This window comes from Aspergillus heteromorphus, assembly GCF_003184545.1.
Source record: "Aspergillus heteromorphus CBS 117.55 chromosome Unknown BO70scaffold_14, whole genome shotgun sequence".
In the NCBI taxonomy this organism is placed as follows: Eukaryota; Fungi; Ascomycota; class Eurotiomycetes; order Eurotiales; family Aspergillaceae; genus Aspergillus; species Aspergillus heteromorphus.
This window is the reverse complement of record NW_020290419.1, coordinates 293,131-320,071: the sequence shown is the minus strand read 5'-3', so window position 1 is coordinate 320,071 and position 26,941 is coordinate 293,131. Positions and strand designations below refer to the sequence as shown.

The 26,941-nt window shown below is 52.2% G+C and overlaps 12 protein-coding genes across 12 annotated transcripts; 8 read left to right on the top strand and 4 right to left on the bottom strand.

Annotated features, from left to right (window-relative positions):
• Nucleotides 1-1,611: 1,611 nt before the first annotated feature.
• Nucleotides 1,612-3,808, top strand: BO70DRAFT_429628 (uncharacterized protein; the record flags this gene model as incomplete). The annotated part of the gene is made up of 3 exons (XM_025548084.1): nt 1,612-2,176; nt 3,260-3,518; nt 3,579-3,808. Exons 1-3 carry the CDS (start codon nt 1,703-1,705, stop codon nt 3,806-3,808), a joined length of 963 nt encoding a protein of 320 aa, XP_025398905.1. The 5' UTR covers nt 1,612-1,702.
• Nucleotides 3,809-3,868: 60 nt separating this feature from the next.
• Nucleotides 3,869-5,300, bottom strand: BO70DRAFT_387618 (putative formamidopyrimidine-DNA glycosylase). The gene is made up of 2 exons (XM_025545919.1): nt 4,549-5,300; nt 3,869-4,490 (listed from the first exon to the last, which is right to left on the bottom strand). The coding sequence occupies exons 1-2, from the start codon at nt 5,139-5,141 to the stop codon at nt 3,965-3,967; spliced, it is 1,119 nt and encodes a 372-aa protein (XP_025398904.1). The 5' UTR covers nt 5,142-5,300; the 3' UTR covers nt 3,869-3,964.
• Nucleotides 5,301-5,410: 110 nt separating this feature from the next.
• BO70DRAFT_362554 (MIX23 family protein) lies at nt 5,411-6,632 on the top strand. Its single transcript, XM_025543336.1, has 2 exons — nt 5,411-5,737; nt 5,820-6,632. The coding sequence occupies exons 1-2, from the start codon at nt 5,665-5,667 to the stop codon at nt 6,344-6,346; spliced, it is 600 nt and encodes a 199-aa protein (XP_025398903.1). The 5' UTR covers nt 5,411-5,664; the 3' UTR covers nt 6,347-6,632.
• Nucleotides 6,633-7,070: 438 nt separating this feature from the next.
• On the top strand, nt 7,071-9,706 carry BO70DRAFT_371509 (peptide alpha-N-acetyltransferase complex A subunit NAT1; the record flags this gene model as incomplete). Its single annotated transcript, XM_025544804.1, has 3 exons — nt 7,071-7,152; nt 7,245-9,191; nt 9,243-9,706. The coding sequence occupies 3 exons, from the start codon at nt 7,071-7,073 to the stop codon at nt 9,704-9,706; spliced, it is 2,493 nt and encodes an 830-aa protein (XP_025398902.1).
• A 523-nt stretch (nt 9,707-10,229) lies between these two features.
• On the bottom strand, nt 10,230-12,146 carry BO70DRAFT_337472 (Tim22-complex subunit TIM54). Its single transcript, XM_025541157.1, has 2 exons — nt 11,945-12,146; nt 10,230-11,886 (listed from the first exon to the last, which is right to left on the bottom strand). Exons 1-2 carry the CDS (start codon nt 12,042-12,044, stop codon nt 10,517-10,519), a joined length of 1,470 nt encoding a protein of 489 aa, XP_025398901.1. The 5' UTR covers nt 12,045-12,146; the 3' UTR covers nt 10,230-10,516.
• A 1,131-nt stretch (nt 12,147-13,277) lies between these two features.
• Nucleotides 13,278-15,498, top strand: BO70DRAFT_362550 (serine/threonine protein kinase CBK1). Its single transcript, XM_025543335.1, has 4 exons — nt 13,278-13,779; nt 13,849-14,352; nt 14,444-14,920; nt 14,971-15,498. The coding sequence occupies exons 1-4, from the start codon at nt 13,313-13,315 to the stop codon at nt 15,281-15,283; spliced, it is 1,761 nt and encodes a 586-aa protein (XP_025398900.1). The 5' UTR covers nt 13,278-13,312; the 3' UTR covers nt 15,284-15,498.
• A 281-nt stretch (nt 15,499-15,779) lies between these two features.
• On the bottom strand, nt 15,780-16,749 carry BO70DRAFT_315779 (spliceosome assembly protein PRP11). Its single transcript, XM_025540329.1, has 2 exons — nt 16,730-16,749; nt 15,780-16,661 (listed from the first exon to the last, which is right to left on the bottom strand). The coding sequence occupies exons 1-2, from the start codon at nt 16,739-16,741 to the stop codon at nt 15,957-15,959; spliced, it is 717 nt and encodes a 238-aa protein (XP_025398899.1). The 5' UTR covers nt 16,742-16,749; the 3' UTR covers nt 15,780-15,956.
• A 191-nt stretch (nt 16,750-16,940) lies between these two features.
• BO70DRAFT_315777 (putative tubulin-specific chaperone) lies at nt 16,941-19,004 on the top strand. Its single transcript, XM_025540328.1, has 3 exons — nt 16,941-17,136; nt 17,222-17,663; nt 17,712-19,004. The coding sequence occupies exons 1-3, from the start codon at nt 16,968-16,970 to the stop codon at nt 18,928-18,930; spliced, it is 1,830 nt and encodes a 609-aa protein (XP_025398898.1). The 5' UTR covers nt 16,941-16,967; the 3' UTR covers nt 18,931-19,004.
• A 27-nt stretch (nt 19,005-19,031) lies between these two features.
• BO70DRAFT_337458 (fungal specific transcription factor domain-containing protein) lies at nt 19,032-21,185 on the top strand (the record flags this gene model as incomplete). Its single annotated transcript, XM_025541156.1, has 1 exon — nt 19,032-21,185. The coding sequence occupies one exon, from the start codon at nt 19,032-19,034 to the stop codon at nt 21,183-21,185; it is 2,154 nt and encodes a 717-aa protein (XP_025398897.1).
• Nucleotides 21,186-22,014: 829 nt separating this feature from the next.
• On the top strand, nt 22,015-22,761 carry BO70DRAFT_362546 (uncharacterized protein). The gene is made up of 2 exons (XM_025543334.1): nt 22,015-22,252; nt 22,311-22,761. The coding sequence occupies exon 2, from the start codon at nt 22,348-22,350 to the stop codon at nt 22,579-22,581; it is 234 nt and encodes a 77-aa protein (XP_025398896.1). The 5' UTR covers nt 22,015-22,252; nt 22,311-22,347; the 3' UTR covers nt 22,582-22,761.
• A 74-nt stretch (nt 22,762-22,835) lies between these two features.
• Nucleotides 22,836-24,521, bottom strand: BO70DRAFT_362545 (ERG4/ERG24 ergosterol biosynthesis protein). The gene is made up of 2 exons (XM_025543333.1): nt 24,083-24,521; nt 22,836-24,030 (listed from the first exon to the last, which is right to left on the bottom strand). Exons 1-2 carry the CDS (start codon nt 24,096-24,098, stop codon nt 22,937-22,939), a joined length of 1,110 nt encoding a protein of 369 aa, XP_025398895.1. The 5' UTR covers nt 24,099-24,521; the 3' UTR covers nt 22,836-22,936.
• A 192-nt stretch (nt 24,522-24,713) lies between these two features.
• On the top strand, nt 24,714-26,137 carry BO70DRAFT_406580 (putative formin binding protein; the record flags this gene model as incomplete). The annotated part of the gene is made up of 2 exons (XM_025547150.1): nt 24,714-24,737; nt 24,813-26,137. 2 exons carry the CDS (start codon nt 24,714-24,716, stop codon nt 25,692-25,694), a joined length of 906 nt encoding a protein of 301 aa, XP_025398894.1. The 3' UTR covers nt 25,695-26,137.
• Nucleotides 26,138-26,941: the final 804 nt, after the last annotated feature.

The window sequence follows — 26,941 nt, the reverse complement described above, 5'->3', positions numbered from 1 at the left end:
CTCACCGCCTCGCTTTCTGCTGATATTTTGCTGCTGTTATTTTCTACCTTACGAGTTAGCCTCATCTTGGCAAAGCCCGGATCTCAGGCTTTCCCCTGCTTGCCTAATTAGGCCAGTCTCCAATACCGAGTCATGTGACGCCGAATCAAGCTAACCTTTGAAGGTCCATGGGTATATTAATCTAATCTTGAAGCGAGACACGTCTATACCGGGGATACTGGGTGGGCTGGAAATCTAGGATGGCTTCGAAGTTGTTGCCAGATTATTTCGCCCAATGAAGGCAGAATCCCGGGCCATCGTCGGCACTGATCGAAGAGCATTGCTCAGGTCGACCGCAAAAGTGACGCAGAATAACCTTCCTGGCGTACTGATGGCAGTGCCTCGGGCACCTCCGACAGGCCAGTATTGTTCACACGCCAGATACATGGCCTTGAACCCAAGGTTTAGCCCAAAAAAGCTTAGCACCCAGGTCGAAGTCGGCCTCCTGCATCAACGATTATCTGACACCTACTCCGTACAACTACTACCACTATTTATATACATAACGATATACAAGCTTTTCTCTTCGAAGAATAAAAAGTTACAAGGCTTTCCATAGATAGATCTGAGCCCAACCATTTTGGAAGTTTCTCGAAGGTTTGAATATTTTCATAATTCTGTCGCACCAAATCCAGGTGCTTGTCTTCATGCGGGTCGGCCATTTGCGTCCCGGCCCGATCGATCCACGCCGTCAATGCTATCTATCTAGCAGGCTTGACAAGTTGACATATCAATTGGCCTGGTGCTTCGAAGTTTCAGCTTCAACCAACCATCCCCACTGGTACCTTGGTATTTCCAGTAATATGTCGTCCGTCAAAACAATCGGTGGATTTTATGCCGGGCGTTGTGCATCCGATATATCAGACAAGACTCGCTCAACTTCCGCATATTGACAGTCGACCAGAGCGTAAAATTAAGCAGACCTTCGACACGAGACGCGCGACACGACGCAGCTTATCGGATACAACGCGCCTTTCTTTACCAGCCACCCATTGTGGTGAAATTTCTGAATACGAATCCACCAGGGACCGGAAATTTCTATTCCTATATGCCGACCAAAGCGTGCGTTTCTGAGGAGCGATGCTCTCCACTGGCTAATATAAGAACTGCTTGATTCCTGATGAACTCCAGCTTCTACACAACAGTTCTTCTCATCCTTTTTCATCCCTTCTGTCTGTACACCTCTCTCTTCTCTCAGTCTGCATTTCTCGTCTCTTTCTCATCCAATCTGCTTCTGCTTTGCATACCACAATGCCCAAAAGTCGTTCCAAGAGGCAAATCAAACCTGCGAGACAGCCACTCCAAACCCCTCGCTCTATAAAAAAACGCCCCTTGAACGACTGGGACGATTCACACTACGGATTGTTGCTATACGCTGCTCTCCGACAGATAGGATTTGAATGGGTTGACTTCGACGAAGTCCTCAAAATCTTGGGAAAGGATCGTTATTCGGTCAGCATGTTAAAGTGAGCTCTCAACCCTCCTTAAAACTAAATGTTGCTCCTTTCTAAACTTTGGTTAATGCCTAGATACCGACTCAAAACAATCAGAAAGATTTACGATGCCGTTATCAAAGAACGCCATAGTCCTGCCCATGTAATATGTTCGGAGTCGGAATCAGATTCGGAACCGGATTCGAGTGACAGTGATTGGGAAGATTCTGATGTCGCTGAAGATGATGAAGTCGACGAAAACGAACCAGCGGGTTACCCGACCCCAGAGGCGGATTCATCGCCCAGTTACAACCTCAGGCGGTGTCAAAGCCATCAAAGCCCGTCTGCCACCCAGAATTCTCAGACGAACAACCGCCCGCCGCAGCATAACGGACGGCACAATGCTGCACCAGCTGCTTCTAGTCAAGCAGCCCAGCCTGGCTCAAGCTCATGGCGACCGCAGCCAAACCAGCAACGATCGCAGCAACCGTCGGGTCCAACTCCAAGTTGGCAACAGCCTGCTTCACGGCCACCACAACATGCAAACTCTGGGTCATGGCAACAGGCCCCGGCTGCCCCAGCGGCATGGCAACATACACCGACTGCCCCAGTTGTATGGCAACAGGCCGCCCCGGCTGCGCCGGCGGAATGGCAACAGGCCCCAACTACCCCGGCGGCATGGCAACATGGTGCAGATAATCATGGTAAACGGGGTAATTACCAGGCTCCTGCAGGGCAGGGGAAGAAAGCTTATAAAAAAGCTCGACAGAGGCAACGGAGGTTCAACAAACAAAACAACCACCCTCAACAGTCCCAAGCTAAGCTTTCTTTTGAGATCCGTGGGCACTAAATATCCTGTCTATCAGCTGCCTGTGTACCCCTTTATCTTTGCCTGGCCCTTTTCGCAATATTGCTACTGCCATAAAATCTATATAAAATGTTTTGGGATTCAAGTTTGCCTTACAATGATACTGTGCCGTCTTTTATCTTATATAGGATTCGGGCTATTAAATGGCAACAAGCTGTATATATTCCTTAAAGCACAAGGAGAGGTAAAAGGCTTCCTCTAGACCTTCACCAGGTAGATAATATGAAAAACCTTGATACTATATCATATTAAGTCTCGTTACCCAATCCTGGAATTAAAGACCGCCGACCTGGGGATCAAAACCATGAATCCATGCTGAGACTTGATGTGTCCGCTGTGTCTTCCTAATTGTCAGATCTTTTGAATGACTAGCATGTTTGACATTCGCCTGAGTGACACGAAACTTGGTACTTCTCGAATATGACCCCTGATAATCCCAGCACTATTAGGCGGTATGTTGAGTGCCGTTGCTAGTAGTATGTTTACAGCGTTACCTTGCGCGCGAATCCGCGCTGAATCTTGTATGATAGCTACCTCATTGGGACCAAAATTAGAAATATTTTTCGTCCCTTCCTATATAATTTTGCTTCAATCAAAATGCAATGTATTCTTGAAAAGTATAAGCCAGACAGGTCTCAAATCCCATAATTCCTAGTAAGACAAAACGATACCGTGGCAGACTGCTTCATAGCTACATGCCAGCAAGAACACGTACTATATAATTATTCTTCACTAATGGGGATGATATCGGTGGTGGGTCATGACGGACTAATGCCACTAAGATTGCCCCTCTCGGCATACTCTACCAAGTACTGATCTTGATGGTCCTTACTCATGTACTAGCCGCAGGGTTTCTCATTTTTGGAGACAGAGCTAGGACTTTATGCCTAGCAGCCTAAGATATCTTTAATAGCTATAGCCGCTCAACGGAGCTATGGCCCAGGAAGAAGCCTTGTGCTACCGGAGCAGCCTCAGCTTAACACTCAAACGGCGATACTATCAAATAGGAGGACGCAACGCCATCTACTCGCCCACCGTGGCTGTGTTCTATGAAAATTTCACTCCAGGCCACGCGCTTATGAACCTGCAGAAGCCCGAGCTTCTGCCCGTGGTGAGCGTTATCAGCGTGGCTGCGCTGGAAGGACCCGAGGTGGATGACACGACGTTTCCACCAATCTGTAAGCATCACTCTGATCGAAAGTTGATGAAGGATAAGATGTGATCTATTCTCCGCATAGCAGGGTATAAGAAGCATCGGAAGGTTATTCTCGGTGCACTGGGGTGTGGCGCTTTTGCAAACCCGAGTGCTGCCGTTGCAGAATGCTGGGGTGAAGTTCCGCGAGAAGGCGAATTTAACGGATGGTGGGAAAGGGTCTTTTTTGCGGTCTTGGATGATGCTGCGAAAGGTACCCAAGGGGGCAGTAATTTTGATGTTTTTCGGGAGAGACTGCATGGCTTGAGAATTTGATAGATGGACATGGCGGGATGATACCAAACCGCAAGGATAATGTCCACTGCAATGAATCTTGGCAAACATTGTCCTCTATTAAACTATTGTATGTAACACAAGTCTATAACAGGGGTGTCCATATCATAGGATAGAAATTGGAACAGACAGAATGCCTTATTTCTTAAGCCGGCTCGAGCGCCTTCGTGTGGATGGCGTTTCTTCTGGCATTTTGGTCTCGGGTTCATCTTCCTTCTTGATGGACGTCTTGTTTTGTCTCTTAGGTCCCGCCTTCTTCGGTTTGGTATTGTCGCTGCCTTCCGGCTCACCCTCTTCCTTTACCGCCGGCGCCCGTTTCCGTTTAGTTTTAGCTGGCGGACTGTGGGAATCGGTGCTGTCGATGTCTTTGGCTACTGGCCCCGTCTTCTTCTGCACACTTGGGACCACTGCACTGGTTCTGCCACCAACTGTAACGAAGGTGATCTTGTCTCCATTAGGTAGCACGGAGGGTGTATTCTTCTTGCCCTTGCTCCACCGATGTTTGAACAACCAGTCCGCGGGAAACTTTTCAGAATCTGCCAGCAGATCAACTGAGGTCGAGCAGACGTAATGCATAGCCGAGTGGAGGTCTTTTATTTGGTCGCCATTCAAGGTGTTGCTGTATTGCTCTGGATGTATCTTGGCATGATAGAGAATCTCGTCCCTGGGTAGCGGTCAGCTTCGCAATCAAAATCTTTGTATCACATAATTCAAATACATACCCCATCCAGTTACCAATTCCGCTTATATTCGCTTGGTCCAGAAGAAGGACTTTGATGGGAACCTTCTTGCTGCCCACCTTCTTCGCAAGCCATTCCACCGTCACAACTTCTTTATCGGCAACCGGATCCGGGCCATTCTCCTTGAGAGGACTATACTTGCGGATTTCGTCTGCCGGGCAGTCCACCAGTCGTATCCGGGCCAGTCGGCGAAAATCCACAAAAGCGGCCTCTGTCTTCGGTTCACCATCGGTCTCGAGTAAGAACTTCCAATACTTAGGTGGCCACTCTTTATCCTCTGGTTTGTCTGTCCGGTAGTAGTATGTATCGGCGTCTCGGATCTTCAGCCAACCCGCCATACCAAAATGCATTACAACGTGAGGCGGCGATGCCATAGTAATCCAAAAGTACTTGCCCTGTTGCCCGGCACCAGCAACTTTCTTTCCCTCCACTGCCTTTTGAAACTCCGCAGCGGTGGTTCCCGCCTTTCCGTAGACAATATCGTCATTTTGGACAGAGACCTTGGAAAGGACCTTGCCCACGAGGTGTTGGCGAAGGAAATGCACTATGCGCGAGACCTCCGCTAACTCGGGCATGGCGGATAAGTAAGGCTTGATAGTACGGAGGAGACAGAGAATGACAGTAAGTCCAACACGCTTGTAGCAAGGTCCTATCCCACTAGGTAGCTTGGACAATGCAGATGTATTTCAATCCCAAAACCTGGAGCTCAAGAGGAGCTGGTAGCGAGACTGAAGGTGGTGGCACGCGTCAATGAATCACGTAGTCCCGTGATCGGTGGCTGCTAGCCGTATGTACTACTAGGCACGCGGGCCGACCCTCGTAGGAACTCCCACTTCCCGGCACCGTTCAAGTGCTTGCTAACGACATCACGGTCTAGACACCAATTGATCGCGGATCTGACGCTTTCACACATTGTTGCCCTGGCGTCACTCCTGTTTGCTACGCTGCATCAACCAACACGGTGCCGCTTGCCATTGGGAGCCTTTCTACTGTGCCACCAACTCGCTGCTCGCATCTCGATATCCTTACAAAGTGGAGTGGTTTTGGGTCAGAGCTTCCAGGTCATCAAGGGACACTGGAAAGGTCGAGGGTCGGAAGATGTCTCAATCACGGACAACGTCTGCTCCTGAGCTAACTCCCCAGTTCTGCTTCAACGAAACGTTGCTCAGAGGTATGTTCGGCCAAGGCCTTGACCTTGTTCGGCTGCATGACGGCAAAGCCCGGGACTAATCTGTGTTTGCGCCACTGGATAGATTTCCTACGGATCTCCAGATCAACGATAGATGACTCGATCACGCAAAACCTCAATGCGTTGTATACCCCCGCCCGCGCAGGGTTCGATCCCTCTTCTACGGCGATCCGACAGACAGACTCCGCGGCTGGGAAACAGATAGAACCGGCCGCATGCCAGGGTTTCAAGGAGAACGTTTTGTTCCCTTCGTGGCAGGTTCGATCCGACGTGCTCAATTATTGCGCAGGGGTGGCCACGAGTCCGGACCCGGAAGATCCGGTTCACATACTTCGACAGACAGACTCTGCCAAGGAACGTGAGCGAATTGTCGATGAACGACTGGATCCGTACTCCGCGCGAGTCCAGCCTAGAGAAGCACGAACCGAGTCATTGGCAAGTCTTGTACGGACTCAACGGGGCGTCGAGGAGATCATACGCGCCCGAACATGGGGCATGGTATCCGAGAGATGCGGGGGTTCGTCACAAGGATGGGAGGAATCGCTAAACCGATGGCGTGAGAGTAGACAGTTGCCGCCAACGTCGACATGATGGCCTGCGGGACCTGATTGTGGTTGGGGTGGGTTATGATTGACAATTTTCTACTCAAGGGAGTCGTTCGCCGGAGTTCATGATTGTTGATCAGCGACCTGTGACTGCCTGGGCTTACCACGTGTATATAATGAATACGTAGGATATCTGTATAACAGAGGCGCCGATAGCTGGAGTTGGCGTTCGGTATCGATGAAGTATCGCGCATGACGTGACAACCCGATGTAGCGATATAACATCATGATTTTTTCCTCTACCGATGAACACAGACACAGATTTCGGCATTGAATGTACATCCAGGATGGCAGGGCTGGGGGGGGGGGGGAAGGGAGAGTGACCGGGTCGCCGTGTTTGTTGCAATGCTGCAGTGCTGCGGACTTGCAGGTGCCGCCTCGGATAATAATTTCGTCTGGTGCCGGGATGCCCTCCGAATCGATCGGTAAGAACCTTCGAGTCGATTGATCGCTGCTGCATACCTTTCAAGCCGCCCGAGCCGGTGAATCCTAAAATCGGGAAGGAGTTTCCTTACATTCTATTATTATTCCTACTTCGACCCCTCCGGGACGTGCATGTTGTAGGAGAGTTGGTCCTAGCTTATCGCTGCCTGACTACTACTGACACTAACGGCGTCATTCCCTCCCCCGCGCACATCGCAGCTCCCGTCTTCGCACAGTCACTTGGCAAGTCCGTCCATCACCGACCACCACCTGCCACCACGAGCACCATGCCGCAACCATTGAGCTCCAAGGATGCGTCCTTGTTCCGCCAAGTGGTGCGCCACTACGAGAACAAGCAACACAAGAAGGGTAGGTTCCCCATTTTAAATTGAACACGCTGGAAGTCTCCGCAGGTGGGATGCGAGGCTGCTAGAAAGCTAACTGTGCCATGCGCCGAACAGGTATCAAGACCGCCGAACAGATTCTGAAGAAGAACCCCAACCATGGCGACACACTAGCGATGAAGGCCCTGATCATGAGCAACATGGGACAGCAAGAGGAGGCTTTTGTGCTGGCCAAGGAAGCTCTGAAGAATGACATGAAGTCGCACATCTGCTGGCACGTCTACGGGTTGTTGTACCGGGCGGAAAAAAACTACGAAGAGGCAATCAAGGCATACCGGTTTGCGCTGAGGATCGAGCCCGAGTCGCAGCCGATCCAGCGGGATCTGGCCCTACTCCAGATGCAAATGCGGGATTACCAGGGCTACATACAGAGCAGGAAAACCATGCTGCAGGCTCGCCCCGGGTTCAGACAGAATTGGACGGCTCTCGCCATTGCGCACCATCTTTCGGGAGACCTGGAGGAGGCCGAGAAGGTGTTGACGACTTACGAGGAGACGCTGAAGATCCCACCGCCCACCTCCGACATGGAGCATTCGGAAGCTGTGCTTTACAAGAACATGATCATGGCTGAGTCTGGCAAGGTTGACAAGGCGTTGGAACATCTTGAGCAGGTGGGCTACAGAATTGCGGATGTCCTTGCCGTGATGGAGATGAAGGCCGACTACCTTTTGCGACTGGGCAGGAAGGCCGAAGCGGAGGCAGCCTATACCGCTCTTCTGGACCGGAATCCGGACAACTCGCTCTACTACGACGCCTTGATTAGGGCAAAGGGCATCTCTAGCGATGACCATACTGCCCTCAAGGCTGTATATGATACCTGGGTAGAGAAGAATCCTCGTGGTGATGCTGCCCGCAGAATACCCCTGGAATTCCTGGAGGGCGATGACTTCAAACAGGCCGCCGATGCGTACCTGCAGCGTATGCTTAAGAAGGGCGTCCCTTCTCTCTTCGCTAACCTTAAGTCGCTATACACCAACCCGGTGAAACGCGACACGGTGCAGGAGCTGGTTGAAGGCTACGTCTCGACAGCTCCCCAGTCGAACGGTTCCTCCGAAGGCACCGACAACACCGAGTTTCTCTCTTCCTCCTACTACTTCCTTGCTCAGCATTATAACTACCGCCTCAGCCGGAACTTGACCAAGGCCATGGAGAACGTTGACAAGGCTATCGAGCTCTCGCCTAAGGCCGTTGAGTATCAGCTGACCAAGGCCAGGGTATGGAAGCACTATGGTAACATGGAGAAGGCAGCAGAGGAGATGGAGAAGGCGCGCCAGTTGGATGAAAAGGATCGTTATATCAACTCCAAGGCCGCAAAGTACCAACTCCGCAACAACGACAACGACAAGGGTCTTGACAACATGAGCAAGTTCACCCGGAACGAGGCCGTTGGCGGTGCCTTGGGCGATCTCCACGACATGCAATGTACCTGGTATTTGACCGAGGACGGTGAGGCCTATCTGCGCCAGAAGAAGCTTGGCCTTGCCCTGAAGCGCTTCCATGCCGTCTACAACATTTTCGACACCTGGCAAGAAGACCAGTTTGATTTCCACAGCTTCTCCCTCCGGAAGGGCATGATTCGCGCGTACGTCGACATGGTTCGTTGGGAAGATCGCTTGCGTGATCATCCTTTCTACACTCGGGTGGCTGTTTCTGCCATCAAGGCATACCTCATTCTCCATGACGACCCGGATCTAGCTCACGGACCGCTACCCAACGGTTCTGGGGAGGACGACAGCGAACGTAAGAAGGCTCTCAAGAAGGCCAAGAAGGAACAGCAGCGTCTAGAGAAGCTTGAGGCGGAAAAGCGTGAGGCGAGAAAGGCAGCAAGCACCAAGGGTGTTGATGGAGAGGTGAAGAAGGAGGATGAGGATCCTCTCGGCACCAAGCTCGCTCAGACCCAAGATCCGCTCAAGGATGCGACCAAGTTCCTGACTCCCCTGCTGGAGCTGAGCCCTAAGAGCATTGAGGCCCAGTGCCTTGGCTTCGAGGTTTATCTCAGAAGAGGTATGTTGGCACCGAAGCGCAAACCATGTACGAACTAACGGCCATCTCTAGGCAAACACGCGCTTGCCCTCAAGTGTCTCTCCGCCGCGCATGCGATTGATGCATCCAACCCGACTCTCCACGTCCAACTCCTCCGGTTCCGGAAAGCGCTGGACACTCTTCCCGAGCCCCTTGCGCCTCAAGTAGCCGAGGTCGTGAACGCGGAGTTCGAGACTCTACTCCCCAAGGCCCAGAACCTGGATGAATGGAACAACACCTTCGTCTCGACACACAAGGACAGCGTTCCGCACCAGCAAGCCGGTCTCACCTCCCGGCAGCTCTTGAACCCCGACTCGAAGCCTCAGTGTGAACAGGACCTCGCTTCTACTCTCGACTCAACGGATATCACCATCGAAACCGCCCTTGCAGGCTTGGAGCTGCTGAACGAATGGGGAAGCAGCCAAGCCGCCCAGACAGCTTATGCTCAGAAGGCCAGCAGCAAGTGGCCCGAGGCTACGGTGTTCCGCCTCGAATAGAGACATAGTGATACCTACCTAGCTTCTTGGACTTGAACCGCTTTGAACTGCAACAACATCACTTGGCGAAAAGCGCATTTTGTCTTTCTTGAGCTTAGCTTAGCTTTAGACCCCAACAACGTCTATCACTGGTCGCTGCATACCTGGTTGTACATACTATTGTCAGGTACTTGACCCAGGTGGGAGTGGTGGTGAGGCTCGGATTTATACACACGAAAACCCCTCGACAGCTCGGCGAACGTACTACTAGACCGAAAATAAACAAATTGAATACTGTATTAACATATGCATACCTGCTAGGCACCTAGCTTGGCTTATTTTTGGTGTGTGATGGATGCTTTCTCTGTCCTAGATGCCTAGTGGAGGTACTGTGTATAGCAAGGTTTTGTTCCCTGGCCCATGGGAGAAGTATAAAGTAGCGAATTGTTTCTGACCTACGTTGTGCTGGTTCCTGTACCGCCAGAAAAGGAAGACTTCTTTAACGAGCGCCAAGTTTCAATCCATAAAGATAAGGATGAGGCATCAACCCAAGAGTAGGTAAGTAACCTGGATTTGACTAATATACAATGAACAGGAGATGGTAGGTAGTTAGTACAATACAGATAGACAGAGAATAGATAGGCAGAGACATTTCCCATGCAATAAATAGTCAGTCAGTCATATCAAACCCCGACAACAAACAAGACAAGATGCACAAAGACCGAACAATCCATCGAACAATCAATGTCTATATACCCCCCTCTTCCCAACGATGACTTGGAAATATCTAAAGGGCGAATCTATCTATGCTATAACTTTTCTTTCTCATCCTCACACATCATCCTCACCGTCAATGTTACCGAGGATGGGCTTCCTCTTCAAGGTCTCCGCGTCCTCGCCGTAACCGTACTTAATCCACATATGTTGCCAGAACGGGACGGGGGCGGGCCGCTCCTCGCCCAGGATGTACTCCTGGCCTTCGGTGATGCGCTGCGCACGCGCCTCTTCCTCCGGGGAAAGAGCGTAGCGGTGCATACGCGAGGCGAAGCGGGGGTCGAGGACGATGTCGTTCAGCCATTCGCGCTCCCTGTCGGGGTTGGATTCGTCCTTCTTGTGGACGGACTTGTGCCATTCGGGTTCTTCGGCTTCGAGGACGGTTTGTTGTTCATATGTGGCGCTGCTTGGTGTCTGGTCGTCGGAGGGGGAGGTAGAGGTGGGGGAGGAGTCGTCGGCGGTGAATTCGGAAATGGACCCCTCGTGGTAAGGACGGCTGTAGGAGGCGAGGACCATGCCGGCGACGTCGCGGCCGACGTTCTCGGCTACGTGCCGCTGGTTGAGGTACCGGTAGAGTCGGATGGGGGTGTTCAGGAAGCCCAGGAGGTGGGGGAGGGGGATGGGGACGGAGCCGTCGAGCGTTTGAGGGAAGGTCGGGGGGAGGGGTTGCGAGGAGTAGTCGGTCGTAGACAGGTAGGCGGGGGTTGGTCCGACGGGCTTGGCGGGCTTCTTTTTCTCCTCTTCTTCCTTCTTCTTCTCTTCAGACGCGGTGTCTTCCGTCTTGGTGTCTTCCGTCTTGGGCTCCTCGGTGATGGGGCTGCCGTCGGCGGAAATGCCTGTGTCGGGGGAGGAGAATTCCTCTGCGGGAGGAGGCGGTGGCGGAGGATCGAGGGGGCCTAGCCATCCCTCATGCAGACCACGGATATACTCCTTCCAGGTGTGACGGCCAATGACGAGATCTCCCTTGGGGCCGGGCTCGTCCGTGACTCCGATCTGTATCCTCGCGTTGGTGACAACATCCTCGGTGCTGGTCTCTTCCACCACCGTGCTGGGCTCTCCCGCCTTCCGCCGGGATTTGCGGATACGCTCCGCAAATGCAGCCCGAATGTCACCTTCCCTTCTACCTTCGATGACCTGGTAGTCTAGTGCTGCGGCGACGAGGATCGGCTTCACGTATTCCTTGAAGTGCTCGCGGGCGCTGCGCAGGCCGTCGCCTGGGGGCGCGGACAGAAAGACGGTGATCTTGCGGCGCATTTGTTCGACGGGCAGCGACTCTTTCGAGAGGTGGGCGACGAGATCGCACCATTTCTGCTGCGCGCGGCGTTTCTCTTTGCGGTCGTACATGAGAGCCGCAGTGAAGGAGCCGGTGATGGTGAAGAAGATCATCCAGTTCCGGGAAGGGAGTTTGAAGCGGAGGTTGGGCATTCCTTTCGGGGACTTATTAGAGACATTGGGAGGAGGCCGAGAGGGACTGGGAGGATATACCGAGCATCTTGAAGGCCGGGTTTGGGGGTTTGGGAGCGCTGGCCGGGGCCGCGGATGGGGTTGGGCCTGACGCCGCGGCGGAATTGGAGGGCTCCGCCATGGTTGGGCTGTGAGAGAGGAGGGTGAGGATGAAGGAGCGGACGTATGTATAATTAGGAGGTAGATGTATAGTAATGAAGAGGAATAACAGGGAGGAAAAGCACCTCCCTCATGGCATGCCTATGAAGGGAAATGTATGACCGCCGAAAAAGTTCGGGATGCGCTGCTCAGCTCCGTCGGGGCGAGGTTTATCCGGGGCGAGGTCCCCGGGTATAGATCGGAAAGTTGAGAAGGCTGGCATTGTTCGCCACAGATCGCGATATCACTCATGAGCGCTGGGCATGCTTTTGGCCCTTGTATACTTAGGTTTTGCTGAATATGGATCTTTTTTTTCCCTCTCGACAATCTTGCGTAACTTGACTCCGTATTCCGAAGGGGGTTTCTGAACTGGTGGGAGACGGGAATTCCTGCCACCATTCGCAGCAGGAGTGAGAAATCAATCTGTAGATATCTTCTCCATAGACAGACATAGAATCCGATACGTGTGTGACTGAAGGCAATATCATCCAAGCCATGGTGTCGCGGTGGTGCTTTGAGGGAGACCGGTGACGCGCTGGTGGCCCCAACGGGGTGCCGTACGAGTCTGGAACATCAAACTGCTTCAGAAGGGCTGATTGATCGGTTCCCCCTCCCCTCCCTCCCCCGTGCGGATCGAGTCATTCGTTGGTGTCGTTTGGGACAACAACCTGGCTACGTTCGTTTGATTGGCATTGTGCCATCTGTGCATCTATCTCGGACGTACGATTGTCTAGTTGTTCTTATTATTATTGTTATTATTATTGTTATTATTCTGTCGGACTTCTCTCCCTCTCCTGAGCCAGAGCCACAGCCAGCGCGAGCCCACACCTCCCGAGCCAGAGACTCTCTCCACTGCCTCCCCCCCTCTCTAACCAACAAGGGACACGGAGAAGCGCTCCTGAAAGTGCCTGTCGAGCCCCCTTCGCCTCCTGAGGCCACCGCTCCTTCGGCCTCTTCTGACACTCTCCCCCCCCTCTTCCCCCCTCCCCCTGGGCTCTTCCCACCAATTCTCCAGCTTATCGACTCCTCTTCCATCTCTTCTTCCTTCACACCCCCACATTCTCTATCGTCCGCTCGGTAGTCGGGGAGGAAGTTTTCACCATGGACCCCAACAACAACCGTCTCCACATGAATTTCGGGTACAATGATCGTGCCTTGAATAATGCGGCCGCCGCCAACAACCGCGCCTATCCCACCACCCCCTCCGCGTTCCCCCAGCCGATCTACCAGAACCAGGGTCCCCAGGACTATATGGACGCTCAAAACGGTGCCTACGGTCAAGGTTATTTCATGGCCAATCCGTACCCAGCCCAGCCGGCATACGGCCAGCCGCAGCCGCATTACGGCCAGAACCTGCAGTCCCCCCAGCCCGCCTACCAGTCCCGCATGGGGTACAGTGCCAACGATGGGACCAACGGCCTGATCCAGCAGTTTTCCAACCAGGACTTGAACTCCCCTCGCTCAGGTTTCTTCGGCCGTGCTGCCTCTCCGGCTCAGCGACCCCGAACCGCCGGCTCCCCCGCCCCCGGACAGCAACAGCCGGGCCATCTGGCCCCTCCTATGCCCCGTAGCCCTCGAACCCCCGCTGAGAACGAGGAGCTGCAGCGCTATCCTGAGCGGTACTCGGAGAATGTTCACAAGCGTGGCAAGGCTGCCAAGGAGCTGGTCAGCGTCTTCTTCAATGAGAACATCGAACGCGCACGCGACCGCAACATGCGGTGAGTAACCTGGGTTCCCTGTCATCGATTATGCGTGAAGAGCGTCACTGACTTGGATGATCTCAAAAGATCCGCTGAGCTGGACAAGATGATCCGCGAATCCAGTATCCCCAAAGAGACCAAGCGCAAGGAGGCCGAAGTGGTCTCGAGGAAAGAGTCGAACTTCCTTCGATTCCTTCGTACCAAGGAGAGCCCGCAGAACTTTCAGACCATCAAGATCATTGGAAAGGGCGCGTTCGGTGAGGTGAAGCTGGTACAACGGAAGACCGATGGCAAGATCTATGCGTTGAAGTCATTGATCAAGACGGAGATGTTCAAGAAGGACCAGCTGGCCCACGTGCGTGCGGAACGTGACATCCTGGCTGACTCCAAGGACAACCCGTGGTTGGTCAAGCTGCACGCTTCTTTCCAGGACTCCGCGTATCTGTATCTGCTGATGGAATTCTTGCCCGGTGGTGACTTGATGACCATGCTGATCAAGTATGAAATTTTCTCCGAGGACATCACTCGGTTCTATATGGCGGAGATCGTCATGGCGATTGAGGCAGTCCACAAACTTGGGTTCCTTCACCGGTATGTGCATATTTCCCGCCTTGGGTTTGTCAAAGAACTCCCTTGTCCCGGGTCCTCCGTGATTGATTGTGCTGACTGATGCGCTTTCCAGTGATATCAAGCCCGACAACATCCTTTTGGATCGCGGCGGCCACGTCAAATTGACCGACTTTGGTCTCTCCACAGGCGGGAAGAAGACCCACGACAACTCTTACTACCAAAACCTACTGAAGAACTCCACGTCCAAGGACAAGAACCGCAACTCGGGATACTTTAACGATGCCATCAACCTGACCGTGTCGAACCGTGGGCAGATCAACACTTGGAGAAAGTCTCGTCGTGCCATGGCCTACTCGACTGTCGGTACCCCCGACTACATTGCTCCCGAGATTTTCAACGGCCAAGGATACACCTACCTGTGCGATTGGTGGTCCGTGGGTGCTATCATGTTCGAGTGTCTGGTGGGTTGGCCTCCGTTCTGCGCAGAAGACACGACCGACACGTACCGCAAAATTGTGAACTGGAGAGAATGCCTCTATTTCCCGGAAGAGCTCACCCTTTCGCGGGATTCCGAGTCGCTGATTAGGAAGTAAGTTTGATATACTATGTGTGGTGTCCTTGTACTAATTTTCTGTCTAGTTTCTTGTGTGACACAGAACATCGTATTGGAAGCGATGGCGGCCAGTTCGGCGGGGCGACGCAGATCAAGAACCACCCCTTCTTCCGCGGCGTGGTTTGGGAGCAGCTGCGCAGTATCCGGGCTCCTTTCGAGCCGAGATTGAGCTCGAACATCGACGTATCATACTTCCCGATTGACGAAATTCCCCAGGAGGACACGAGCGCCATTCACCGCGCCCAGGCTCGTGCCATGCCCGATGAGCAGGAGGCGGAGATGAGCCTCCCGTTCATCGGATACACGTACAAAGCGTTCAACGCCTTCCAGGCAAATTGAAAATACAGCCGGCATAGGAGTGTTCTTATGAACCCACGATAGATGTCATTGAAGAGGCCGACGGCGGGCGGGCTTGCATTGATGGCTTTTCAGTGGCGCATTTAGGTTCTGGTCTCGGGATCACCGTGTGCATCCGTTTCATCCAGCATATAGCGCATTTGACATTTCGCCCCTGTTGGTCACGACCTAGCATTGTTTATCTTCATTCACCTTCCTTTTTTTTTTTTTTTTTTTTTTTTTTTTTTGCATCCGTGGCGTGAGACGACGATTGCTAGTTACCGACTGTACCTAGCCTGAAGGATACATACGAGTAGATATGGAGAGCATCAAGTCCTAGAAGACGGTCGTGAATGTAGGACCTATGTTTGTCCATGTTCCCTAGTTAGAAGGCCCTTAGCCAAATGCATTCCGAATAGCGGTTACACATCAAGTCTCACATATAACTGCCGGCTACATGGCATGCACGTATACAGTAAGTCAAAGAGGCATGGTATTTGATGGAAAGCCGCTCTAATCCGAGATAACACAATGATCAAGAAGAAAAATGAACAATCATTTTGCCTGAACAGAAACCGTAAAAACGCCCAGCAAAGCCCTTTAAAAACCAAGCATATTCACTCCTCCCCACCATCCCCCACCCCAAGCTGCAGCCACCATGTCATCATCAAACCAATTAAGCCTTCGACTCCATAGGCGCCAACCCGGGCACACCAGAGAACCTCTCCTCACGCTCAGTCTTGAACATAATCTGGACCCAAAACTCCTTACTGTCCTCATCGAACCAAGTCCAATACCTGCCCTCGCGGCGATCAATCTCCCTGGCCTGCAACTTAAACCCACAAGTCTGATACGGCTCCGCCGCGACGACCAGATACTGAAAACTCTTGTCCGGGGGCTCCTCGACCTTCTGCTCGAACGCCGACATGAACCGCACTTTGGGCACCACCCCCGGCGTGATCTCCTGATACTGCAACTGGAACAGCATCCCCAACTGCCGCGTCAACGGGTCCCGGATCTTCGTGATCTTGTACCCCGGCCGTCCGATCTTGATCGTCTGCTTCTTCACCTGCACACCCATCGCCCCGGGCAGCGACGACGGGTCCTGGTTCTTGCCCTCGCGCTGTTCGCGCGCCGCGCGCCGTGCAAGATTCGTTTGGTGCTTGCGTCCCTGCGTGTGTGCCAGGTAGGACCCGTCGTTTTGGTGTACCGTCAGACAGAGTCGGCATTCAAAGCTGCCCACATGGTTCTTGAAGAAGTAGGGGTCTTTGTCGAGGTCGATCGTCTCGAGGGCGAGCTTGCGTAGACGTTCGCGTCGGTCGGCGTTCGTGGCGGAGTGCGAGGCGACGCCGCCGCCGCCGAATTTCGATCCGGCGCGGTTCTGGAGAGGCGTTGGGTTAGTGGGACTCGCGGGTATGGGGAGTGTGATGGGGAGAACGGGCTGCGTACCTGGTAATCCATCGTGTCGGGAAACTGGGTTCGTGGCTGTGGATTGGGGGAGATGGTGAGTCTGGATCGCGATGTCAACGAGTTCTCCGCCGGTGGAAGGCCTGGGTATACTTATGTAAGCATGCAGGCGGGCTGCGATTGGGTGGGGCGGGGGAGGTGGGAAACCCGTCACATGCTTGCGTCCAGTTCGTTGATCTTGATCCACGGCCATGTTGGTATCATTGTCGGTTTCCTGAATATGGAGGAGTCCAGTATCAATACGCGACGATCCTATGCCGGGGACTCATGTACCGTTCGCTACGTGGGCACAGTCGAGGGCACCTCCGGCGAATGGTTAGGGGTCGAATGGGATGACCCGACACGGGGGAAGCACTCCGGCGAGCATCGCGGGGTGAGATACTTTACATGTAGGTGCTCCTTCTGACGGTTTGAACGTAGATTCCATACGGAGTGATTTTTGGTGGTTGCAGATCCATGCTTATATCAATCCAGGCAAGAACAAACACCCCACGGCAGGGTCATTCGTGCGTCCGTCTCGCCCAGCAGATAAACCCCGAGGATTCCTCGAGGCCCTGCGCGAGAAGTATGCTTCTGAGTTCCTGGAACAGAAGGAAGGTGGGCATGCTGCTGGCGATGTTCATCACGAGCCTATTCGTTTCAACAGCAAGATCGCCGAAGAAGTTGGCTTCGATAAGATCCGCAAGCAGCTTGCTCAACTTCAAGATCTGAAGATCGTGCTCCTCGATGGATTACGTGTTTCCGGTGTTCTGGGCCACGAGGCCAACTCGGAAGATGTTGAGTCTGCGTACTCGGAGATCGAGCAGACATGTCCTCAGATTACCGAGCTGGATTTGAGTCGAAACCTGTTGACGTCTTGGAGTGGTATCGCTCAGATCTGCAGAAGGTTGAAACTGCTGAAAACGCTGAGATTGATGTAAGTTATCGTGATATTGACAGTCTTTCTCAAGCTGACTCGATGCAGTGGAAACCGCCTCGGCCCCATCGAGGAAGGACTAAAGTTTGAGGGTATCACAGGACTTCATCTGGACGATACGCTTCTCACTTGGGAGGAGGTATCAGCATTGACGTATCAGTTTCCGGCGCTCACATCTCTCTCCGTATCAGCCAATCAATTCTCAGTGCTAACAACACCCATATCAAACACCATCACACGATTAACTCTGGAAAACAATGACCTCGCATCTCTATCCTCCATCAAATCCCTCGCCGCTCTACCAAATCTAGAGCACCTCTCCCTACGAGGAAACAACATCTCCTCGATATTCAACAGCCCCTCAGACGAACCATTCCACTTTCCGCAAAGCGCCCACTCCATCGACCTATCCCGTAACAAAATCAACTCCTGGGGTTTCGTCAACCTGCTCACATCCATATTCCCTGGCCTCGACACCCTCCGGATATCCGGAAATCCGCTCTACGACCAGCCCATCGGACCATCCAGTATCACCGGCGTCCCAGAAAAGCCCATGACCGTTGACGAGTCCTACATGTTGACGCTGGCCCGGGTTGCCTCCCTACAAGTCCTTAACTACGGCAAAATCACCGATAAGGATCGCAGCAACGGGGAGCTATACTATCTCTCACTTATCGGGAAAGAGGTATCTGCGTCCCCTGAGACAGCAGAGCAGAGCATCCTCGCCGCACACCCTCGATACAAAGAACTGTGCGAGATATACGGCCAGCCTGTGATCAGGAGGGTTGAGGCCGGGTCCGCCGGCGCTGTAAATCCACGATCTATCGCCGCGCGGCTAGTGAAGTTGATATTTCACCTTCGTCGGACAGCAGCAGCATCGAACAGCGCGGATATTGCCCAACACGGAGAACCCGCCTCTACAGCTGAACAGAGTGCAGTCAAGACCAAAGAGATACCCCGATCGTTTGATACATACCAGGTTAAGGCCATTGTTTCTCGCCTCTTTGGGCTTCCGCCGTATACGTTCAAGTTGGTCTGGGAGACAGATGAGCTGGATCCCGTGAGCCGGGAGAAGATGGAAGATGACGAGGATTGGGATAGTGAAGACGATGATGCTGTCCAGGGGCATGATGAAGCGCCGGCTGATGGACCGGGGTTCGTGAAACGAGAGGTCGAGCTTGTCGATACTACCAAGGATATCGGGTTCTGGTTCCAGGCGGATTTGGCTGAGGCAAGGATCCGGGTGGAAGCTACTGCTTCAACATAAACAAGTCAGGGCATTTGAACGTAATACGTCTAAACATGTCGAAGATTATTCCAAACATGAACTGTTTGTCTTGTAGATGCACATCAATCCCTGCTGAATGAATGTGTAATCAATGTATTGATAAAGCTAAAAAAGAAGACCGCTGTCGGCACTGTGAGCATTTTGATTATGAATGCACGCTCACAAAGCCTCGCAAAAAAAGGCTTTATGGTAGTGCCGATCATGTTCGTGCCCAGATTGCAGTGCTAGAGGCTTTGGTGAAGGGGCTTATCCCAAATGCCGACCTGTCCACTCTTGACAGCATGCAAGAGGTTGCACGGATCCTGGGCATCCCACTCCCAGAGATGGGAGATGGCAAAAGCCAATCTACACAGAATCGGCAGGGGAGAGATGGCGCATCGGTATTCGTGGAGCAGAATCAGCGGCTCGTCCAAGATCAACAGGGCCAAGGACAGTACATTGGCCCCGCAATCTCTTATTTCTTTCAGCTGAAACTTCGGACTCTCCTGGGACGACGACCCCAAAGACAAACGTGCCAGATGTATCTGTTCGGATGCAATCCCACAGAAGAGACTTTGAAACCCTCCGCCAGCACGATTGTCTCAGAAGTTGATGTTCGAGTAGTGGCGCAGCCCTTGCAATCGGATTTCATTGCGGGTGCTGCGCAACATCCTCACTTGTTACTAGACACCTCTGTTATTGGGGGGTTAATTCAGTCGTATTTCGACCATGTCAACGTCGACTTTCCCGTTCTTCATAAAGCTTCCTTCCTAGAGGCTTCTGAATATTGGCGGGCCGATGCAAAATCAGTTGACCCAGCGTGGGTATGTGGTCTGCTATGCGTCTTGATCCTTGGTCGAAGAATAAACCCGGCGGGAACTATGCAGACTCAACAGCAAAGATGGTGGACTCACATCAAATCGCTCCTACCAACAATAATATTCACATCCAGTATCCAATCAATCCAGGCCTTGATGCTGACTGCGTTGCATCTTCATAATACGAATCATCGAAATGCATGCTGGACACTGACAGGAGCGGCAGTGAGGATCGCCATCGCCATTGGGCTCGACAGAGATGAAGTCATTTGCGAAGGACCACAAGTGAACCAAGAGCTAAGAAAGTCGCTGCGGTGGACCCTCTACGGCTTTGAGCAGATTCAAGTCTCTTCTCACGACCGGCCCAGTGCCTTAGAAGGCGCAGTGTGCTCGACAAAGCCTCCCATCCAGAGGATTCTCGGAGTCGGGTCCTCGAGCCACCCCCCGGAATACATCCTCTGGTCGACACGGCTTGTCTCCATCTTGGGCCTCGCATGCCGCACACTACCAGCCGCCTCGAATCAGGTTAATTCAACTGGCCCACTCTCACCCGTAGCCGGATTACTTCGAGACTTGTCTCGGTGGTATGGATCGTTGCCACAGCATCTATCCATGAGGGTGTTCAATACCATACCTGCCGCTTTCCAAAGATCAGTTCTCTTGCTGCACATCCAGTATCACTATAATGTATTTTTGCTGACTCGCTACCCACTCCTGCAGCATCTCGCGACCATGCCAGAAGAGTCAAGCAGTGATCCAAAACAAAAGGAGATTGAGTCGACAGCCCAAATATGCTGTGAGTCTGGTCGAAAAAGCTGTGAGCTGTTATTGCAACTGGATCAAACCGGAAACTTCAATGCTGTGACTTGGTTGGATGTCTATTTCGTATACTCATCAACATTGGTCTTGACTCTGAGCATTATGCGGGATCGAGCCCGACAAGAGAGCGAGGAGTCTTCAGACAATGGATCGCTCTCCCTGTTGTATGACTGCGCAGCGATGGTATCTCGTCACTCAGGCAATCCGATGATGCCCGGTACCATGCGTCGTTGGGTTGGGATAATATGTGACCTTAACATGTTGGTCCAGGAAAGACTAGGCTCACTACAACAGGCACCCTCGAATGATGAGGGTGGCAGTGTCGTACACTCAAACGCAGCAACTCCTTTTGTTCAACTCGGATCATCGAGCAAGACGAGATATTTCCCGGTACCTTATATGGGAATGGGAGTACAACATAGCACAGAGTACAATTTCGCCAAAGGGGATAGGTCATCATCTACCACGGATGGCGAATGCACTGGTACTACACCAGTTACGCCATTTATAGATGACGACAATGCCTTTTTCTCTTGGGATTCGATTGCCAGCATGCTGTTAGGAACAGAAACCCTTGATTCAGCTTTGATAGACTATAGCTTTGGCTATCAATACTGATGCTGGATTTTTATGGAAGGCTAGCGGACGCAGAGAATCTGAAATTTTCGTAGAATTGCTTCATGATGGTTCTCATGTAATGCTCATCGATCTTGCTAGTCAATGTCATATGGTTTTTGTGAGTCATTGTGGCAAGGGGGCGCGTCGTCCTGGAAAGCTTCAGCTCATATTTACAGAAGACCGTCAACAATGAAATTCTTCTCGTGGGAGGGGGGGTGGGGGGGGTGAAGAAACCGGTTGTATTGGGGGTGTGGGCGCAGATTACTGCGCATGTGAAGTGTATCTTTTAGTAGTAGTCTCCTCGGTGGTATGAGATTCGACTTGAACCACACTATCCTCAATGGTATAGTCAATTCACTGAGAGCACGCGTGGCAGCGAGGTCCAGCCAAGCCTATGCGCTTCCCACCCAGCCAGGACCGACTGTTCATCCGCCAGGTGAAACATGCGAAATTGTGAAAGGGACAGATAACACCATAGCCCCTGATGTACAGCGGGGTGACCACAAGATGCCAGCAATCCGAGTTTGATGATTGGGGGATATGGCAACGAGTCGAGAACCATTCAGCTGCCGATCCATCAGCGTTGGTGCGGATGAGGCCGAAAATAAAGGCGCTACTGTGTACAATCACGTCCCCAAAGTCAGCGCTAAACCCATTGTGCCTGAGAATTCCGACAATCTCATTGGCCGGCTCGCAAATGACATCATAGGCATCTTGCGCTAGCACCTTCCCGGACTAGTGATGTTCCAATCGGGATTAGACTGTAATCTAATCTCCGGCTATAGAGAAACAGCGACAGGAATAGATACAACCCCCATGGTGTGAGAAGCGACAGGTGAAGGATTTTCCGCTGGCAATGGAATATAAAATGCGGTGCATCTCCAGAGATATGGAAGGGGAGAAGTAGGCAAACTTTCCTCTCACTTTTCTACAAACCTTTCTCTGTCTCTCATTCTGTGTTGGCCTTCTTTTAATCACACATACTCTTTCTATACACGTTCGCTCTCAAGATTTGCGGGGTTCACTTGGCCACAATTTCATCAGACAACATACATCCCTTCTATATTGTGAGTGTCAAGGCATATCCATTCTGCTTCTGCCCTGACTAACCGATTTCATCTCCAGATCTTTAATACCCGAAAGATTCAGAAGAAACACCACCATGGCAGACCTCAGTCGCAGTGCCATTATCGTCTTCGTCATCCTCGGCTGCGTTGTATTCACCCTTATCGGTTACTCAATCCACTTTCTTGCCACTAATGGCTTCCGTGATGACGAACGGAGTCATGAAATTCCCCACGAGCAGGCAGTGTATATGCGGCAGTTGCGATTGCGCGATCTGCATTGGTTGGCAAGGGATAACGGGCTGAAAGAACCCCCAGCTCCCCCAGTCTGAGAGACATCATATTACTATATTCGCATGCGGGGTCATGCTTTGGAAGGTGGATGGTTACGGAGCAACAATAGCATTGGCGTTCGGGGTCTGGGTTGATATATATTAGCACCGAGTCAAGGATTTTCTACCTTGCTATTTTGGCATGCATCATCAGGGACGGATATAATCATGATGTTGAAGCATTGGTTTTGTGCTAGAATTCAAAATTTTCTTCTACTACTTTATATATTTGCTTTCTTGTTCTCAAGATAGGTGTCGGTATTACTGATTAATGGTGATAACAATAGACCAAGATATATATGGAAAATATCAAATACGGAGCCCACCATACTGTGTGCAAAAAGTATATCGGGACTCAATAGATCCAAGGCAGGATCCTCCATCGGACAGTCCTCTTATATGTCTCCCAATCCTCGCCATATTTGACGGCACACATGACGTCGTCTCTGCGCTCACGATGGATCAACAAAATAGCAAAGTATAGCACATAAAAGTATGTGAAAACTATGCCCCAGCCTCTAGCTTCACCTTGAACAACCTCTCGCCCATCGAGCATCGTGAAGCTATGCGAAGCAGCAAGTATGTTTCCTGCCGGTAGAATCACATACCCAGCCAGACCCGTAGGTAGGCTAAAGGGCAACGCCTGCATCCAATCGCCAAAGTAGTTAATATGACGCGACATGCCCCACCAGCCCGCAGTGAGTAGCCTGGTGCCTCGCTTTGTCTGAATATAAGACATACCCGCAACACTGGGCTGCGTGCGAAAGACGTGCTTCTGATTATTAGCGGCCCGGAAGATATACAATCCCAGCGCAAAAACAGCGCTCACTACAGCGATGTTGACCCATCCCAGCTGCAGAGGATATACAGAAAGATATCGGCACTGGGTGGAATACAGGAAGGGTACCCAGACCAGATCACCAAACGAGAGCATGAAACCCATGCCGTCTGTTGTGATGTCGATCATGGTCAGCACGCCGGCTTCGTTATACTGACCGTTGAGGACATAGAAGGCTTGGAAGAATGTAATAAAGACGATACTGTCAGAAACATAGCCATAGGTCCGATATTGCTTGGCTATGAATGCAAGATCGAGCAGGATCCAGCCTGTCAAGCCAGGGTAGACTTCACACCAGGTCTTAATGTCAACCTCGCCAAAAAGGGGAAGGGTGATACGCGGGTTCAGTTCACGGCCGATGAAGAAGTCATAGATAAAGTTTTCGGTGTTACCACCGTCAGCTAGCTCTCGAAGATCATTGTTGGGGTACTTGGTGTTCACACCGAAGCTGCGGATGTAAAGATAGGTAGAAAGGGCGTATGAGATGAGGACATTGGAAGTCAAGAGCTGAACATAATGATCCGCAATGTATGTCCACAAAGAAAAGTCTGCGCCCTGGATATATGTACCAACAGCGCAGATAGCTAGCAGCACCAGACTGACCGAGAATGCTTACGGATCGTCAGCACAGATCGACAACAGACAAGCTTATCACCGACTTACCATTTTGGCGATACATGAGAGGACGGCCATGGTGAACGAGCTTAGTGCCGTGAACCTCTCGCGCTGGAAGAACTCTCCATAGAGTTAGGCTCAAGACGTAGTAAGCCAGCACCATGCAGCTGACTTTCCAACTGAAGAGGCCCCATATTCCCCCTTCAGGCCAACCGGCTTCTGAAGTCCATTTCTCCCAGGTAACAGTTCCGGGGCTAATTAGAGAAGGAACTGGGCATCCGGCTACCTCATTGCAACCGAAAGCGAAGAAATACAAGAGCACAGGGAGGCCGAAGGTGATAGCTGAGGCCCCTAAGCTGCCAGGAATTCAGCATTTGATTCAGTCTGGGAGGAGAAAGCATACTTACGGTCCGCCAAACTCGTACTTAGACTCCGTATGAGGAGCCATCATGAGATTTGGCCCAAAGCAAGATACTTTCGGCTGTGAATGGTAATTCCGGTCAGTTGGTTGTGTTTACTGGTGTATCGAGCTATCCGGAAGAGCAGCAGCCGTCGGCGGCCCACTGTTGCCGCTTCGGGACTAGCGTCGTACCCCGGCGTGCACTGACAGTAGCACCAGTCTGATATCATCCAAGCAATTCTCCAACTCATCCGTCTCACAAAAGGCCGACTCACAATCATGGCGGAGTATTGGAAATCAGCGGTGGGTCTTCTCCCTTCTTTTACATTGCTTCCCTCACTTTCGGTTAATTACGAGCTTCCACTAATACCAAGCAAGCCCAAAGTCTGGTGCAAACAATGCAAGATCTTTATCCGCGATACCGCCTTCGAAAAGACCCAACATGAGGCCACCGGCAAGCATCAGGGTAACCTGAAACGATTTCTCCGTGACATCCATCGCAACAACGAACAACAGCAACGGGAGACACAAAGAGCTAAGAATGAAGTCGAGCGACTACGGCAGACCGTGGCCGGATCCGCTGCGGGAGGGAAGGACGGCGACGCAGCGCCCTGGAAACGTGCGGCGCCAGCTCCCAAACCCCAGGAACGCCCGGTTTCGCTGGAAGAGAGAAAGCGGCAAATGGCGCAACTTGCGGAGATGGGCATTGCTATCCCTGATGAATTCCGCGGTGAAATGGCTTTGGCGGGAGAATGGCAAACGACCTCAGAGAAAGTCGTTCGATCTGAAGACGATGCGAAAGCCGATATCTCGGTAGGAGTACGCAAACGTAAACACGAAGAACGCGATGAGGAGGAAGAGGAAGCGAAACGGGAAGCTGAAAGATTCGTGAGCAAAGGATGGGGCTCGAGGACCCGGCAGTATCCGGGCGCGCAGGAGGATACCGATCTGGATGCGCTTCTGGAGTCTACGAAGGACATCAAGAAGGCTAAACCTTCCATACCGGCGAATGCGGCGCTTACGAAAGAGCCAGAACCTCTCAAGGGCCAGTTCATACCGATTAAGCTAGAGGGCGATGCAGGAGCTTCTGAGCCAGATGCGCCAAAGAAAGAGGAGCCTGAGACAGATGCACCAGCGCAGGTCAAGGTGGAAGAGACTGAGTCTATCCTATCAGTCCCTGCAGCTACGCATGAACCCGAGGACGCGCCAGCGGCCGGGGTCGTTTTCAAAAAACGCAAGCCTAAGATAATGAGGAAGTGATGGGTCGAAGGATACAGACTCATATCGGCCAGCCTTATGAGGGCACCACGGAGCTGTGTTACATCGATATTTTGCCAACTATGCGCCAGTGCTCCATTTAGCCTACAAGATGTTCCCGTATTCGAGTGCTGAAACCCGTTTGAACGCGATCTTACACCTGTGGGAGTCACCAACTTCCATTCAGAATGGGCAGATGGCGATGGGATTTTGACGCAGGACTGGGTCGTTGTCTGGGAAGCAAACATTATGTGGATGGGCATCTTGGAGATAGATCTCATCGACGTGGATGATGGGAAATATGGGAAGGTGGAATCTTACCTAGCGATAAACCCCGGATGGCCGAAGGGGTGCGAGTTGCTATTACCAGCATCTTAGGTAGGGACACTTGTACTTCCCGGGGCTCGATTGACGGTACCGACAGCCTTACATCGCGAGAAAACTCTCTCTGATCGATCCGAAGAAATGGACGAATACCAGACGAGAGGCGAGATACAAGCGCTGTGTAGTGAGATAGATAGGCAGACAGACAGATAGTGTACAGCTAAATGTGATGTGGTGGTGGTGATGATGGCGATGGCGATGGCGGTTGACCGTTTCCACGATCGCTTCAGTTCTCCAGATGTCCAATTTGGTCGGAATGTAATCTGAATGTAGTGTCCGACCGTGAGATCCGGGATGGAGATAAATGCTGGCGTGGTGGTGGTGAAGCTGGTGGCAGCGGCGTTGCCACTGGTCGGGGGAGGCTTTTTCTGCGCTCTAGTCGTTCCCCCCGTTGTTGGCGCAAAACTCGCAGCGTTGGCAAAGTCCGGGGAGTCGCTGTCTCTGCGGGCCCGAAGCTCTCTTCTCTTCTTTCTCTTCTCTTTTGCAGGCGCAACAACATTTTTTGTCGCAATCCCCTCTCCAACCCCCACCCCCCAGATGCGGAGAATGTTTGGTGCCGAATTACGTGTTTTGGTGCTATAGTCATTCGGCTCGCTTCTTTTCGCTTATCTGGCCCTGTGCATGGTAAGTAAACGAGAGCCTCTTTCCCATTTGCCTGCCCCGATCCTCTTTCACCCGAAACGCGCCCGCCCACCTCACTTCCCTCCACCTGTCCGGCTCTCTCCTCGTTGGATGGAAGGATGCCACTCGCGGAAGAATGATGCTGGATGGCCCTTGGACGTCGCAGAATGGCGAAAACAACGTTGAGGACGCCATGCAGATGCCGTGCTTGGCAGCGAGCAGGAGGCCCTCCAGACGGTCGCGTT

What these genes read in the sequence shown, in the direction of transcription:
- BO70DRAFT_387618 (XM_025545919.1), bottom strand. Translation starts at nt 5,141, where the DNA reads ATGCCCGAGTTAGCGGAGGTCTCGCGCATAGTGCATTTCCTTCGCCAA. An exon ending in GGAATTGGTAACTGGATGGG is followed by an intron (nt 4,491 to 4,548) that starts GTATGTATTTGA and finishes ACCGCTACCCAG; the next exon opens with GGACGAGATTCTCTATCATG.
- BO70DRAFT_362554 (XM_025543336.1), top strand. Translation starts at nt 5,665, where the DNA reads ATGTCTCAATCACGGACAACGTCTGCTCCTGAGCTAACTCCCCAGTTC. An exon ending in CAACGAAACGTTGCTCAGAG is followed by an intron (nt 5,738 to 5,819) that starts GTATGTTCGGCC and finishes GCCACTGGATAG; the next exon opens with ATTTCCTACGGATCTCCAGA.
- BO70DRAFT_337472 (XM_025541157.1), bottom strand. Translation starts at nt 12,044, where the DNA reads ATGGCGGAGCCCTCCAATTCCGCCGCGGCGTCAGGCCCAACCCCATCC. An exon ending in CCCGGCCTTCAAGATGCTCG is followed by an intron (nt 11,887 to 11,944) that starts GTATATCCTCCC and finishes AGTCCCCGAAAG; the next exon opens with GAATGCCCAACCTCCGCTTC.
- BO70DRAFT_362550 (XM_025543335.1), top strand. Translation starts at nt 13,313, where the DNA reads ATGGACGCTCAAAACGGTGCCTACGGTCAAGGTTATTTCATGGCCAAT. An exon ending in GCACGCGACCGCAACATGCG is followed by an intron (nt 13,780 to 13,848) that starts GTGAGTAACCTG and finishes TGATCTCAAAAG; the next exon opens with ATCCGCTGAGCTGGACAAGA. An exon ending in AAACTTGGGTTCCTTCACCG is followed by an intron (nt 14,353 to 14,443) that starts GTATGTGCATAT and finishes TGCGCTTTCCAG; the next exon opens with TGATATCAAGCCCGACAACA.
- BO70DRAFT_315777 (XM_025540328.1), top strand. Translation starts at nt 16,968, where the DNA reads ATGGAGGAGTCCAGTATCAATACGCGACGATCCTATGCCGGGGACTCA. An exon ending in CGGGGTGAGATACTTTACAT is followed by an intron (nt 17,137 to 17,221) that starts GTAGGTGCTCCT and finishes ATATCAATCCAG; the next exon opens with GCAAGAACAAACACCCCACG. An exon ending in CTGAAAACGCTGAGATTGAT is followed by an intron (nt 17,664 to 17,711) that starts GTAAGTTATCGT and finishes GACTCGATGCAG; the next exon opens with TGGAAACCGCCTCGGCCCCA.
- BO70DRAFT_362546 (XM_025543334.1), top strand. Translation starts at nt 22,348, where the DNA reads ATGGCAGACCTCAGTCGCAGTGCCATTATCGTCTTCGTCATCCTCGGC.